Source organism: Stegostoma tigrinum, chromosome 18 (assembly GCF_030684315.1).
Source record: "Stegostoma tigrinum isolate sSteTig4 chromosome 18, sSteTig4.hap1, whole genome shotgun sequence".
Classification (NCBI taxonomy): domain Eukaryota; kingdom Metazoa; phylum Chordata; class Chondrichthyes; order Orectolobiformes; family Stegostomatidae; genus Stegostoma; species Stegostoma tigrinum.
The window spans coordinates 57,427,275-57,443,902 of record NC_081371.1 but is presented as its reverse complement, the minus strand read 5'-3'; the positions used below and the strand labels follow the sequence as shown (position 1 = coordinate 57,443,902).

The following is a 16,628-nucleotide window of genomic DNA, read 5'->3' as shown; positions in this document are numbered from 1 at the left end:
CTTCAGGTTCAGTGGTAGTTTTGCAAGTTGTGGAATAGGGTGAGTTTGTTCAAACTGTAAAGATTTATCTTCACAGGTGTCTTTTCAACAAACCTAATATTTGCATATTTCTCATTTTTATATTGTGATTTTTTAACGTTTAAAATTACAAAAAAAGTTGCTGAAAAAGCTCAACATCTGGCAGCATCTGTGAAGAAAAATCAGTTAACGTTTCAGGTCAAGTGACCCTCCCTCAGAACTGATGGTAGCTAGGAAAGTGTAAGTTTTTATATGCAGAAGGTAGGATGGGGAGGAAGTGGGTAAGCAGTAAGCGATAGGTAGGGATGGAGCCCAAAGAGAGAGAAGAACTGTTGGTGAGACATAGGGGTTGATAACAATCTGGCTAGGAGGGTGAACAGCTGTTAATTGAGACTGTTAACAGCTAACAATATTTAGCGTGTAATGGCAAGCTATGTGATAACAAGGCTTGGTGTGTGGGGTATGAGGCTAAGACATGGGAGAGTTTAGGCCCAAAAATTAGTGAACTCAATATTGAGTATGGAGGGCTACAGGGTCCCTAGGCAGAAAATAAGGCATTGGCCTTCCAGCTTGGGTTGAACTTTGCTGGAATACTGCAACAAGCCTGAGGTAGAGATGTTAGCCAGGGAACCAGATGGTGTGTTCAAGTGGCAAGCACTGGTAGCTCGCTCTTTTTTTTGTGGGCAGAACCTGGATGTTCTGTGAAGCAGTCCCCCAGTTTATGCTTCATTTCCCCAATGTTGAGCAGGTCATATTGTGAGCAATGAATGCAGTAGACTAGATTGTGGGAAGTGCAGGTGAAGTGCAGCTTCACCTGGAAGATATGTTTGGGCTGTTGGATACTGAGGACGAAGGAGGTAAATAGGTTGCAGGGGAAGGTGCCTTGGGTCTTTGGGGAGGTGTTGGGAATGAAGGAAGAGTGGACCAGGGTGTCGTGGAGGGAATGGTCCTGTAGCAGATGGACAAGGGAGGGGAGGGGAATATGTCTGGTGGAGGCATCTCGCTGGAGATGGTGGCTGATGATCTTCTGGGTGTGGGTGCTGGTGGGATGGTAGGTAAAGACAAGGGGGAATCCTATCGCAATTGCAAGAGGGAAGAAGGTGAGGGCGGAAGTGTGGGAGATGTGTCGGCCCCAGCTGAGGGCCTGTCGACAACGGTGCCAGCAAATCCTTGGTTGAGGAAGAAGGTGGATGATGTTTCAGAGTCTCCCTTGTTGAAGTTTGCATCATCAGATCAAATGCGATGGAGACCAAGGAGCTAAGAGAATGGAATGGAGTCTTTGCAGGAAGCAGAGTGTGAGGATGTATAGATTAGGTAGCTCTGGGAGTTGGTGGATGTATAATGGATATTAACGGCCAGTCTATCCCCAGAACTGGAAAGAGATGTTGAGGAACGGAAGGGAGGAGTCAGAGATAAGTCAGGTGAAAGTGTGAGCAGGGTGGAAATTGGAAGTGAAATCAATGAATGTTCTGAATTCTGGACGAGAGAGGGAAGCAGCACCAATGATATCATCAATATGTCAGAAAGAGCGTTGTGTAGGAATAGGACTAAAGCAACAAGTGTTCCGCTTACCCCACGAAGAGACAGCCCTTGTGGTCATAGGTACCACCCCTCTGACCTGAAGAAAATGAGAGGAGTTAAAAGAGAAATTGTTGAGGGTGAGGATGAACTTGGCCAAGTGGTGGAGGGTGGTGATGGGTGGGGACGGTTCAAGTCTTTGCTCCAGGTAGAAGCAGAGAGCCCTAGGATCTTCCTGGCAGGGAATGGACATACAAAGGGTTTGCACGTAGGTGGTCAAGAGGAGGCGGCTGGAGCTTGCAAACTGAACATTTTGATTACAGTTGCACTTTGGTTTAGATATATAATGTTACCATTCCTTTCACAGTAATTTTCTTCCTACCCACCTGTTGATACACATGAGAGTTTTTCAGCCTTATTGAGTAACCAAGTGAGGTTATTTGACAGAGAACATACATTTGGCACATAATCAAGAATTAATTTTGGTGCCAGGTGGAGTACTGGAGTAAACAGCTAAGCTATTGTGATAAGTATAAAGCAGAGCTTTGACCAGGATCCCAGTCCATAGCTGAACAGATGGTGATTTGTTCTCCATTAGAATTGCAGCTGAATTTTGGACCCTCCAAGCCAATTTTTTTAAGCATTATTTGTTTATTTATTACTGATGTATATATTATTTCCCCCAGCCAATTTTTATTATATTCATTCATTCATTCATTCATTCATTCATTCATTCATTCATTCATTCATTCATTCATTTATTTATCTACTTATTATCCATTTTAAATGTTATTTATTTTCTTTCGTCATTCACGGAATTTGGTGTTGCTGGCTGGGCCAGCATTTATTGTTATTCCTAGATGCAGTTGAGAAGGTGGTGAAGAACTGTCCCCTTTTGCAGTCCATTTGCTGTAGTTAGGCCGCAATGCCAACAGGGAGGGAGTTCCAGGATTTTGACCCAGTGACCATGAAAAAGCAGCGATATATTTCCTAGTCAGGAAGCTTACTGACTTGAAGGAAAACATGCAGGTAGTATGCCCCCATGTTTCTTCCAAGTGTTATAGGTTTAAAAGTTGCTGTCCATGAAGCCTTGGAGAATTTGTGTTGCATCTTGTAGATGGTGCATTTTGCTACTACTATGCATTGGCAATGGAAGGAATGATTGTTTGTGAATATAACGGTAGTCCGGTGGGGTGCTTTGTGTTGGATGGAGTCAAACTGGTATGCTGTTGGAAGTGCAGTCATCTCGGCAAGTGAGGAATGGTCAGTCACACTTCTGATGTGTCTTTATAGGTGGTGGACAGACTTAATAGAGCTGAGACTCACAGCAAGACACCTCGCCTCTGACTTGCTTTTGTAGCCACAGTGCTTGTATCTCATTAGTTCAGGGTTTGGTCACTGTTAACCTCCAGGATGTTAATAGTGGGGGGATTTGGTGTTGTCAATGTTATTGAATGTCGAGAGGTGATGGTTAGGTTCTGTTTGGATATAATCAGTGCCTGGTATTTGTGGCACAAATGTTACCTGCCTCTTATCTGCCCAAAACTGGATATTGTCCATATCTTTCTGCTTTTTGAAATGGACAGCTTCTGAGAAGTAAGAAATAGGGATGAAAATTGTACAGTCATTGGTGAACATTCCTGCTTTGACCTTATGATGGAGGAAATGGTGAAGATGGTTTGGGAAGGGTTACTACCTAGAGGAGCTTCTGCAATGTTGTCCTGGAGCAGAGCTGATTGCTGCAGTACCCACAGCCGTCTTCCTTTGTGCCAGCGGGGAGTTTTCTCCCTGGTTCTCATTGATTCATGTTCTGCTGGGGCTCCATGATGCCACACTTGGTCAAAATAGCCTTGATATTAAGGGTAGACACTCTAGCCCCACATCTGAATTTCAGCTCTTTGTCCATTGCTGATCAAGAGCTTAGGAGCTGAGTGACCCTGGTGGAACCCAAACTGAGCATCAAGGAGCAGGTTAATGCTAAGCATTAGGTAAGGGTGGCGCAGTGGTAGTGTGGCGCACTGACCTCTACATCGCAGAGGCCAAACGCCAACTCTCCGACACCACCTCCTACCACCCCCTCGATCATGACCCCACCCCCAAGCACCAAACCATCATCTCCAACACCATTCATGACCTCATCACCTCAGGGGACCTCCCACCCACAGCCTCCAACCTCATTGTTTCCCAACCCTGCACGGCCTGTTTCTATCTCCTTCCCAAAATCCACAAACCTGCCTGCCCTGGTCGACCCATTGTCTCAACCTGTTCCTGCCCCACCGAACTCATCTCCAACTATCTGGACTCCATTTTCTCCCCTTTGGCCCAGGAACTCCCCACCTACGTCCGTGACACCACCCACGCCCTCCACCTCCTCCAGAACCTCCAATTCCCTGGCCCCCAACACCTCATTTTCACCGTGGACGTCCAGTCCCTATACACCTGTATTCCGCATGCAGATGGCCTCAAGGCCCTCCGCTTCTTCCTGTCCTGCAGGCCCGACCAGTCCCCCTCCACCGACACCCTCATCCGCCTAGCCAAACTCGTCCTCACCCTCAACAACTTCTCTTTTGATTCCTCCCACTTCCTACAGACGAAGGGGGTGGCCATGGGCCCCAGCTATGCCTGCCTCTTTGTTGGTTATGTGGAACAGTCCCTCTTCCGCACCTACACAGGCCCCAAACCCCACCTCTTCCTCCATTACATTGATGACTGTATCGGCGCCGCCTCTTGCTCTCCAGAGGAGCTCGAACGGTTCATCCACTTCACCAACACCTTCCACCCCAACCTTCAGTTCACCTGGGCCATCTCCAGCACATTGCTCACCTTCCTGGACCTCTGTCTCCATCTCAGGCAACCAGCTTGTAACTGATGTTCATTTCAAGCCCACCGACTCCCACAGCTACCTAGAATACACCTCCTCCCACCCACCCTCCTGCAAAAATTCCATCCCCTATTCCCAATTCCTCCTCCTCCGCCGCATCTGCTCCCACGATGAAGCATTCCACTCCCGCACATCCCAGATGTCCAGGTTCTTCAAGGACCGCAACTTACCCACCACAGTGGTCGAGAACGCCCTTGACCACGTCTCCCGTATTTTCCACAACACATCCCTCACACCCTGCCCCCGCCACAACCGCCCAAAGAGGATTCCCCTCGTTCTCACACACCACCCCACCAACCTCTGGATACAACACATCATCCTCCGACAGTTCCGCCATCTACAATCCGACCCCACCACCCAAGACATTTTTCCATCCCCACCCTTGTCTGCTTTCCGGAGAGACCACTCTCTCCGTGACTCCCTTGTTTGCTCCACACTGCCCTCCAACCCCACCACACCCGGCACCTTACCCTGCAACCGCAGGAAATGCTACACTTGCCCCCACACCACCTCCCTCACCCCTATCCCAGGCCCCAAGATGACTTTCCATATTAAGCAGAGGTTCACCTGCACATCTGCCAATGTGGTATACTGTATCCATTGTACCTGGTGTGGCTTCCTCTATATTTGGGAAAACAAGCGGAGGCTTGGGGACTGCTTTGCAGAACACCTCTGCTCGGTTCGCAATAAACAACTGCACCTCCCAGTCGCGAACCATTTCCACTCCCCCTCCCATTCTTTAGATGACATGTCCATCATGGGCCTCCTGCACTGCCACAATGATGCCACCCGAAGGTTGCAGGAACAGCAACTCATTATCCGCTTGGGAACCCTGCAGCCCAATGGTATCAATGTGGACTTCACCAGCTTCAAAATCTCCCCTTACCCCACCGCACCCCAAAACCAGCCCCGTTTGTCCCCTCCACCCACTGCATCCCAAAACCAGTCCAACCTGTCACTGCCTCCCTAACCTGTTCTTCCTCTCACCCATCCCTTCCTCCCACCCCAGGCCACACCTCCATCTCCTACCTACTAACCTCATCCCACCTCCTTGACCTGTCCGTCTCTTCTGGCCTGAGCTATCCCCTCCCTACCTCCCCACCTATACTGTCCTCTCCACCTATCTTCTTTTCTCCCCATCTTTGGTCCGCCTCCCCCTCTCTCCCGATTTATTCCAGAACCCTCACCCCATCCGCCTCTCTGATGAAGGGTCGAGGCCCGAAACGTCAGCTTTTGTGCTCCTGAGATGCTGCTTGGCCTGCTGTGTTCATCCAGCCTCACATTTTATTATAATGCTAAGCCAGTCCTGTTTGACAGCACTGTTGATGAAGCCTTCCTTCACTTTTTTAATAATTAAAAACAGGATGATGGGTCAGTAATTAGTCAGGTTCAATTTGCTCTTTGTTTACGGGACATAGCTGGAAAAAATTTCAACATTATTGGCTGGAGCCAGTTTCTAACAGAGTTTCATTTCAACAATTATAACTGATTATCTGAATTTGGAATCTCTTTATTTGTAATGATAGTCATTTTTATTAAATGCAGAAACTTGGTCCATACTTTGTCAATCTGGCCCTGAAAGATAGGTAATTTGGAGAACTCTGTATACTTTTAAAACTTTATACACAGTCATCTCGAAAGTTAGTGGGGCTGGATTTCTAGCAGACTGCGCTAGTGTGGTTTAACATGAAACAGAACCCTCTGAATTCCCATACTTTAATGATGCTTTCAGATAGTTTGAGGCATAGAAGTATTGACTATTAGAATCTCTTTCCTAGGAAATTCCCATGGAGCCTGCTGTAGCTCAAATTCCACATGATGCTAATGAGCAAATGTAGATTGGTCAGATTGTCAGCAGAGCAGCACAATATTCCAATGAGTTTGATATATTGTTGTCACATCCCGTGACAGGGTGAGAAGTGTTACTTTGCATGCTATACATGCAGATCATACCATACAAAGTGCATCCAGAACAGAAGCAGTGTTCGGCGCAGAGAGGATGCAAGGAGAGAGATCAGAATTAATATTTGACAGGTCTGTTCAAAAGTCTGATAGCAGTGGGGAGGAAACTCTTCTTGAATCTGTCCGTACATGCATTCAAACTTCTATATTTTCTACCTACCAGAGGAAGGTGAGAGAGAGTATAACTGGGTGGGAGGAGTCTTTGATTATGTTGGTTGCTTTTTTCTGAGGCAGCAGGAAGTGTAGATGGAGTCAATGGATGGAAAGCAGGTCTGTGTGATGGATTTTGACACTAAGCTAGGCATTCTTTTTTTACCCGATAACAAAAAATCCATATATAGATTATCTAATGTATCTGTACCTGACTATTGTACACACAACAGTGAAACCTGCTGCAGTTCGATTGTCTGTCAAGTTTTAAACCTGTGAATGGACTTGTGAATGTGAATGCATTCAAAGCAATTCACCAGGCTAATGATCAACGGGTTGTATCAAAAGGAAAATTTGGACAGGCCAAGCATGGAGCTCGGAGGGAGATGGACTTGATTTTAAAAAATGAACACCTTTACCATCTGGTTCATTCATGTCCTCGAGGGCAGGAAACTACTGTCCTTAGGTGGTCTGACCTACATGTGACTCCAGACCCACAGCAATGTGGGTTAACTCATAACTTCCCTCTGGGCAATTAGGTAGGAGCAATAAATACTGGCCTAGTCAGTGACACCCCCGTCTCATGAATGGTTAAAGAAACCAGAACAAGCTGGATGTGGAGAGGATGTCTCCTTTTATGGGACAATCTGGAAGCTGGGATAATTGTTTAAATCAGGACTCTCTCATTTAAAACAGACTAGGCAAGCTTATTTCTCTGAGGTCTGAGCATCTTTGTAACTCTCCTGAAAAGGTAGTGGAAGCAGAGTCCTTAAGTATACTTAAGGCAAATTTAAATAGATTAAGCAAGCAAGTGGAAGGTTATCAGGCTAGGCAGAAATGAGATTTGATGTTATGATCAAGTCAGCCGTGATCTTATTGAATGGAGGAGCAGGATTGGGGGTTGAATGTCCTGTTCCTGCTCTTTGTTCGTATGTTCATGTGAAATGCTGTTTGGTTGATCAAATTGTAAACCTTTTAGTTTTTACGTGACAGATGTATGGTTGGATAAGTTATAAAGTTCTACTGGTTTAGTGCATGGTTGAGCTCTTTTTGTATTTGAATTTGTTTTTAACCTAAACTATTAATTTCATGTGGTGCACCATGTTCTTCAGTTAGGACATGATATGAAATGCATTTTTATTCAATATGACATTTTGTGACTGAAATATATTTAAAAACTGGTAGAAGTTGATGTCATGCATCTTCACCCGCAGAGAAAGCATAGGATACTTTTATATTTTTCATGTTTATAGAACAGTGTGTGCATGTGTTTTTCTTTTGCTGGTACTGAAGAGAAATTTTGCTTGGGCTAAATTGTTTCCTTTTCTCTTTTAGATTATATTCGACAAAGCTATGGACTTAATACGGAGTTTGTCACACTTAGTGACTACAATAAATTGGTGCTTTCCCTTATGTCTGGACTCCCTAATGAAGTGGACTTTGCAATTAATGTTTGCACTCTTCTGTCAAATGGGAATAAGCACATCATGCAACTTGACAAGGACCCCAGAATCACCACCGTTTTACTTGCGCATGCTGGAGTTTTCGATGACAGTAAGTTATACTGCTAAATATTAATCTATGTTGACAATATTTGCCAAGTTATTAGCTTTTTCACTTTCAGCTACTGAATTTTAAATATTTTAGTTGACAATCAAAAGCTAGAGATCAGATTATGCAAGTTCAGAATTTGGTCTTCTGGGCTGGAATCAAATAAGTCAAATATTCCAGATTCAAAGTTTGCAAAGCATGCCATTTGATTCACTTAGTGGTCATGCATTCAATGTCTGCAAATATGTACAAGTCTTGTTCTAGAATAGTTGATCTTTATAATTCACTCTCGTAACCAGCAACGCACATTGTTGGTAGGAAGTCAGAAAAATCACTCCAAGCCAGGTTATTATGGTAGTATTTAATGCTCACTTTAAGAGTTGTTATGTTTTAATCAAAATATTGTGAAAATTATTTGTATGGCCTATCACTGCCACCTTAGGGCAGTTAGAGCTGGAGAATAAATGCTGCTATTATCGCGATGCCCACATTTTGGGAATGAACACATCTGTGAATATTTTGTAACATTTAAATGTAAAGCAATGCTTTATATTTTTGTGCAAGTTACAGTACTGATACATTCAAAAGCAGTGCAAAGAGGTAGCAATATGGACTATTATACCTGACAGTGTAGAATTTTACAGTTTGGAAGGAGACCATTGGCCCATCTTGTCTGTATCAGGCAGTATGTCCAGTGCATTTTTGATATGAAGATTGGTGTTTTTGCGATTCGTGATGGGAGCTATGCTTTTTCATAAGCAGGTAGCCACGATTTGTAACTTTGGCACTTTAAACTATTGCTGTCTCACACAACTATGCAGGTAATAGTCGGGCAAAATTAAAGGAATATTAATTTGCTTGTAAGCCTAGCTGAGATGCTCAGTGTGTTAGACTTTCTCCAGGATTCAAATGATTGGAAATCTTTTTGTCAGACTGCGTCAATGAAAATTCCATAAAATTCTGTTAAATTGTGAAAGCAGTTTTTGGCGAGCAATCAGAGACCATCCATGCAGCCAGGAATCTTTTCAGGGTGCACGTCCTTGCAAGAAAACATGGTTTCTTTCCAAATAGGAAGAACTCCAAGCAGTCTGTCACCCATTGGTTTATGTGATATAGCATTAAGTGAACACAAAAAATAGTCGTTGTAGTAGTAAGCCATTCGACCATTTGGGCCTGCACCACCAAGTAGCTGTCACATATTGAGAACCCCATTCTAAAAGAAGTAAATAAGTTAATTTTAGTACATTTTGTCTGATGTTTCTGTATTTATCAATGTAAAATTACATTGGCAAAAATATGACCAGTTGCAGAATGGATCCAACCACATTTATTTTTGGCAGCTTCTTTCATTACTGCTTTGCTCTTTGTTTTAGTATAATTAACAAATTGGTTTAGTGAGGTGTAAAGGTATAATTTATTGGCTATATGTATGACAGTCAGACATAGTTGTGTTGATACAAGCATGCTTTTAACGTTCATTTGAATTGTATGTTCCTTTCAGAAAATAATTTGTGGATTAGAAATGAGACTCCAATGATTGTTTTGATACCTTCACTAATTCTGTTATGGATGAGTTGCATATGAAGGAAGTTTGGACAGAATTGGCTTGTATCTGCTGGAATTCAGAAGAGTCTTGATTGAAAGTTGAGGATCTTAAGTAGCTATTGACAGGGTACATGTGGAAAGAATGTAAGGTTGTTTCCTGTTGCCATAGAATCTAGAGCTTGGGGGTCAGTGCTTAAAAATAAGGGGTTGCTTATTCAGACAGGCATGAGAATACCTTACTCTGAGGGCTGTAAATCCTGAGAATTTTTTTTCTCAGCCAGTGGAAGTAGAGCCTTTGAATCTTCTTTTAATGCCAAGGTAGACAGATAGCAAGTGGGTGAAAGGTTATCGGAAGATAGGTGGGAACGTGGGGTGGGAGGGGCTGTGATGTGATACTCTGCTTTCAGAAATGTTTGTGTTTTTAGCCTCCAACCTAAAGGTTTTCACATGAATCTCTGTTTTTAAAAAAAAGTAGTTGAAATTTTGAAATACCTGAAGATGAAGGGCATTCTATTCAACTTTTTAAACCTCGACGATTCTGAAGGTAGAATTTTTCTTATTCACCTCTTTATTAAGTTTCTGTCAGAAGAGATAAGTATCCTAGATTCTTTATCCCCTCTGTCCATTTTGAGGACTGGTACATTTTATTTGCTTTTGGAAGTATTACAGACTTAGAAAAATGTAGCAGCTCACTTTATTTAGTTCAATACTTTCGGATTTACTTTAGGATATCTACTGTTGATTCAAGGATTCACGTGAATTTTTAATAGAATTAGCAAGTTCAATTTTTGGAAGTTCTTTTATTACTTATTTTGTGAACTGATCTGCTTGTGTATGTACAAAATAAATTTACAGCCATGGCAGTTGGTGGGGAGGGGTGGTGGGTGGTTTAAAATAAAGACTTCAACCATGCTGATTCTCTATTTTCAAGTTGTGTCTTCCAGTTTTCCACTGGTACTTAAGTAAACACCACTACCTTAGACATGACCTTCACATTTCTAATCCATGTTAGTTTTCTCTAATTAGCTCATTTTGAGTTTGGTTGGCTCACTGAGCTGCTTTGTTGCTTTGCAGATGTTTCGTTACCATGCTGGCCTCCGATGAAGTGTTGGTATGTTTTCCCACCTGGTTTTTAAACTCTGGGGTCTGTTGAGATGGATTGCTTCACTTCCAGTTTTCCTTTGTAGTGAAATGTATATGGGGCCAGGTTCAATGTGTTTATTAATAGCATGCTTCGTGGACTGCCATGCTTCCAGGAATTCTCATGCTTGTCTCTGCCTAGCCTGTCCCAGGATCTTGGCATTATCCCAGTCGAAGTCATAGTTCTCCTTGTCCGTGTGGGTTGAGATGAGTGAGTATTGGTGATGCAAAGACTGGAAGGGACCGTCCTTCTGCAAATCCAACCTAAACTATGGATACGCTACGTAGATGACACCTTTTGTTATCATTAAATGGACCAAATTAGAAGAGACACACAAACACATAAACAACACCCTCACCGGAACAAGATTCACCAGAGAGGAGGAGAAGAACAAACAGCTCCCGTTGCTGGATGTCATGGTAGTACGCAAGACAAATGGGGAACTGCAAATGAAAGTACGCCGAAAAGCCCCACACACAGACCAGGTACTGAACATTAATAGTAACCATCCCAGCGCACACAGACGAAGCTGCATGTGAACACTATTTAAAAGGGCAACAACACACTGCAGCAACATGGAACTATGCCAAGAGGAGGAGGAATACCTCTTCCAAATGTATAAGGATAATGGATATCTAAAGAACTGGGTCAGAAGATACCTACAGGAACAGCATCAGAAAGATTTTACACGTCCTGCCACACTCATCACAGTACCCTACATCAGGGACGCGTCGGAACTCACCACAAGACTCCTACAACCGCTGGGTATCAGCATGGCACACGACCCTACGCCAACTGCTCACCTGAACTGAAGGCCCACTCCCCGCCATGGACAGGACCAATATCATCTCCAAAATTCCCTGCACAGACTGCGAGAAACACTACATTTGACAAACAGCAAGGAAACTAACTACAAGAGTACATGAACGCCAACTGGCTACAAAAAGACACCGAATCAATACTCACTCATCTCAATCCACATGGACGAGGAGAACCACTACTTTGACTGGGACAACACCAAGATCCTGGGACAGGCTAGGCAGAGACAAGCACGAGAATTCCTGGATGCATGGCACTCCACAAAGCATGCTATTAATAAACACGTTGAACCCGATCCCATATACATTCCACTAGAGGGAAAACCGGAAGTGAAGCAAATCCATCTCAACAAACCCCAGAGTTTAAAAACCAGATGGGAAAACACACTGACGCTTCATCGGACGCTGCACTAAGGATGTTATCAAGCATGGTAACAAAACATCTGCGAAACAACAAACCAGCTCAGCAAGCCAACCAACCTCAACACTCACCCTGAGCTACAGGCCCACTCCAAAACCTTACAGCTCATATTTTCCCAAGTGTTCAATCATTTTATTTTAATTATAATTTTAAGTAACTTCTCCACAAGGGCTGCTAGATGAAGAGATAGAGATATACGCTTTTTGTTTTCTCCCTCATATTGCTTAAACATTCCCAAGCTATCATCTGAAAGGAAAGATCCTGAATTGTGTGTTTTGAACATTATGCCAAATACAGAAAATAGACACTCTAGAGCCACTAAATATTTGGATCGAGCTTCTCAAGGTCAGTAACAAGTACCTTGTTATTGACCAGAAAATTGCTGTTTCACTTCTGTCTGACATCTAGCTTATATTGTTTTGGTCCCCCACAATTTACTTCAGATTTGATTATAAATTTACTTTTCCCATTTATTTTATCCAAATTATAGCGTGTGAAGAAAATTTTAAGTAATTGTAGTTCTCTTTTGCTGTATTGTCAACAGTCTTTTTATGAAGATTTCCAAGTTCTTTACGCATGAATGATATGTTTTTTAAAAATGCGTTGTGGTAGTCAGCATTTCATACATGATAGTTCAGGCATGTTTTGGGTATGATTTTTGAATTTTTCTACTTAACGTTGCAAGAAGCTCTTGAAAATAAGCAAGGTACTTGCTCATTAATTTCCAATCATTGGTCAAGAAAATATTATCAAAATTGTACTAGTCAAAGCATCACTATTCCATTAACATAAATCGTATTCCCACTTTTTTGAAAAAGGAGTATTGCTAATTGAAGAATGCACACACACACTATTGTTCTTGATGATTAGATTTTTGTGGAAAAAAAGTTAAGCTTGAGAGTTTGCCGTTAATATGCTAAAGCTACAAACAATTAATAAATCTTTGAAGGCCCGTGTTAAACATTTTGATTATACTAGCTATGTTTTATGCTTATTTATCCTAATATGATTGTTTACAGATTTGGGTACCTTGTCTTCTGTATTTGGTGCAGAATGGAAAGAAAAAACAGGCAGAGATTTTGTTAAGGTAAAAAATATGATAGGTTGTATAGGTGCAATTTGATTTGTAATATTTTGATTCCAGTAACATATGCTATATTAGGTTGATTATAGATATGCACCGGTCATCCTGAATGTAACTTTACGATTTCTGATTTGATGAATGGTGGCAATTCTTGTTACATTTCTTGTGTTAACTATAATCCTTTTGGACTAAACAAATGACTCTACATAGTCATGTTGATTATACCATTCATTTTATTAACCACAATGGGACAACAGGACCAATGGACTGCTCAAACCTCTCTTTTTGTCATTTCAGTGAAGTTGCAACTGACTGTACCTTAACACCTTTCACCTGCCTTGGCTCTGCATTTAGCCTTAACTAGCAAGGCTCTATTGATCTTCCATTTAAAATTTATTAATTGAGTTAGTGTCTACTGCTTGTGAGAGTGAGTGTTAAACTTACAACTTGCTTTGTATGAAAATATTTCCTACTTAGACTCCTGCATGACCTGGCTGATGCTTTATGGTTACAACATATAGTCTTATCTCAGACCCCACTAATGTAAAGAAAATTTGTTCTATCTAGCAACTGCCTTAGGTTGTCTGGCTCCTAGCTGCTTTTTAGCATCCCATGCCAGGAAACATAAACCTATGGAATGTAATATTCCTCAAATCTAGTCCTCAGTTAGTAACATTATGGTAAATGCATGTTACTCCTTCCAAAGCTACAATTGCCATTTTTTATTTAATGACTAAAACATTTCAAGATGTGGTCTAACCAGTGGTTTGTATAGTTTTGTACAAAATTGTCTTCCTTTTTATGTTCTAGTTGTCCAGATCTTATGGTAGGTGGTCAATTATGTTTTTATTTAAATATAGTAAATAATTAAATACAACATTTTTATTTGCCTTTTGTTGGAGCAAGAGTTCTGAATTCTACAGAGTAATTAAGCAATAAGCAGTTTTTCTTTATATTCTCCTGCATAATGTAAAGGAGAAATGATTAGAGATCATCGTACTGTTTGGAGAAACTCACTTGTGTTGTGCTCGGTGATTGAGCAAGACTTTCAACCTGATGCCTCATGCAGCCAACATGAAGTAGTTAGAAGGTATCAAATTTTGGATTTTATCCAGATTGTGTACTTTCCAGCTTCAAGACGTGTAAGGATAGATGAGAGATTACCTCACTTTCATTCGAGAGATCAATGTTATTTACTGCCACCTATCTTATCTGATAGGAGTCCTTTCAAATTTCTGTACAACAGGTGCTGTGCAAGCATGTAATTAAAATTGCTATGGTTAGTTGTATACTAAAAGTTGCCAGAATCCTACTGCCTTAGATTTTGTCCTGCTGGTTGAAGCAGATGCCAAAGACATCAGTCAAAGCCAGCAAGGTCTATGTTAAATAGACCCCAGTTATACATAAAGATTTTTAATTATATTTTGGCATTTGGAATTTCAAGTACAAGCAGCTAGATGTGGGTCAGTTCTCTGAATGTAATTGTTTTATGTACTGGTCAGAAAGCCATTTGAAATAGTGACCAAAGTACATTAATTCCAAGAAAGCATGTGACTGTAGTCCAGTACCTGGCAGAACCCCAAGTTGTATAAATGCGTGACTAGTTTGTACTGCTGAGTTTACAACAGACCACAGAGCTAGCAGGTCTAGTTTTGACTTCTGAACAGGCAGTCAAGATCTTTGTTCAGAAGAATCAGAGTTTGGTTCAGAATGGAGATTGGTTTCGCCCAATGTAAGAATTGAGCTTTTAGTTTAGGAGAACAAGCCACAGTAGCAAAGTATAGTTAATGAAGATTCCAAGCCAGGAGAGATTGGTCTGAAATCTTCCAGTTAAAACTGGAAAACTGTGGCCTCAGTGCCATAAAAAGTTCGTACCAGTCAACTCGGATAAGAATTGTAAAACTGTCTCTGCAAGTCAAGGAAAAGAAACTTGAGGGAATCAATTAAATAAAAACGTAAGAGGTGATAAAGAAGTGAAATATCTTTTGAAATTGATTATCTGTAAAAGGATAGTGCAAGGAGGCAGTTTGCAATTTAGTTTTGCTATGACCATTAAGATCTTGATGTAATGCACAAATGTAATGACCTTCCAGCTTATTGAATTGGCGCTGGTCAAAAGCAACTACCAAACTCTTTAAATCCCATTTTCTAATACTTGGCCCATAGCCATGTATGTCTTGGCATCGCAAGTGTAATTTGAATGCTATTTGAATGTGAGGATGGTTTCTAACTCTCCCAGCTTCCAGGCAGAGAGCTTGACATTTCTACAACCTTCTTCACATTGCCTCTAAACCTCCTACCCTTAGCATAAATCTATGCCCTGGACTTTGTTTCCTCCACCAAGGGGAAAAGCTCCTTTCCATATGTTGATTTGATTTTAATTTGATCTATTATTGTCACATGTACCTAGGTACAATGAAAAGTTTTGTTTTGTGTGCAGTCCAGGCAGATCATGCCATAGAAACTGTATTACGGTAGTAGAACAGAGCAAAGGATGAGATGTGAAGGCTCAGTTAGGGCACTTGAGGGCTACGAGGTAGCCAGGAAAGACCGAAAGAGAAGATGGTAAAAGAGGCGGAGGTGTGGCATTGTTGGTCAAGGACAGGATTACAGTTGCAGAAAGGATGTTTGGGGACTTGTCAACTGAGGTAGTATGGGCTGAGGTTAGAAACAGGAAAGGAGAGGTCACCCTGTTGGGAGTTTTCTATAGGCCTCCGAATAGTTCCAGAGATGTAGAGGAAAGGATAGCAAAGATGATCCTTGATAGGAGTGAGAGAGACAGGGTAGTTGTCATGGGGGACTTCAACTTTGCAAATATTGACTGGGAACACTATAGTTCGAGTACTATAGATGGGTCAGTTTTTGTCCAGTGTGTGCAGGAGGGCTTCCTGACACAATATGTAGATAGGCCAACAAGGGGCGAAGCCACATTAGATTTGGTACTGGGTAATGAGCCCGGCCAGGTGTTAGATTTGGAAGTAGGTGAGCACTTTGGTGATAGTGATCACAATTCTGTTATGTTTACTTTAGTGATGGAAAGGGATAGGTGTATACCACTGGGCAAGAGTTATAGCTGGGGGAAAGGCAATTACGATGAGATTAGGCAAGATTTAGGGAGCATAGAATGGGGAAGGATACTGCAGGGGATGGGCACATTAGAAATGTGGAGCTTATTCAAGGAAAAGCTCCTGTGTGTCCCAGATAAATATGTACCTGTCAGGCAGGGAGGAAGCTGTAGAGTGCGGGAGCTGTGGTTTACGAAGGAGGTGGAATCTCTGGTCAAGAGGAAGAAGAAGGCTTATGTAAGGATGAGATGTGAAGGCTCAGTTAGGGCACTTGAGGGCTACGAGGTAGCCAGGAAAGACCTAAAGAGAGAGCTCAAAAGAGCCAGGAGGAGACATGAGAAGTTGTTGGCAGATAGGATCAGGGTAAACCCAAAGGCTTTCTATAGGTATTTAAGGAATAAAAGAATGACGAAAGTAAGATTAGGCCCAATCAAGGATAGTAGTGGTAAGTTGTGTGTGGAGTCAGATGAGATA

The 16,628-nt window shown here is 42.1% G+C and overlaps 1 protein-coding gene across 1 annotated transcript in view; it reads left to right on the top strand.

Annotated features, from left to right (window-relative positions):
• The window catches only part of arid2 (AT-rich interactive domain 2), a 151,828-nt gene that overhangs the window by 58,601 nt on the left and 76,599 nt on the right, over positions 1-16,628 (top strand). The window contains exons 5-6 of the mRNA XM_048548529.2: positions 7,865-8,083; positions 13,025-13,092. Coding sequence (XP_048404486.2) covers positions 7,865-8,083; positions 13,025-13,092 — 287 coding nt within the window. The remainder of the gene's footprint in view (positions 1-7,864; positions 8,084-13,024; positions 13,093-16,628) is intronic.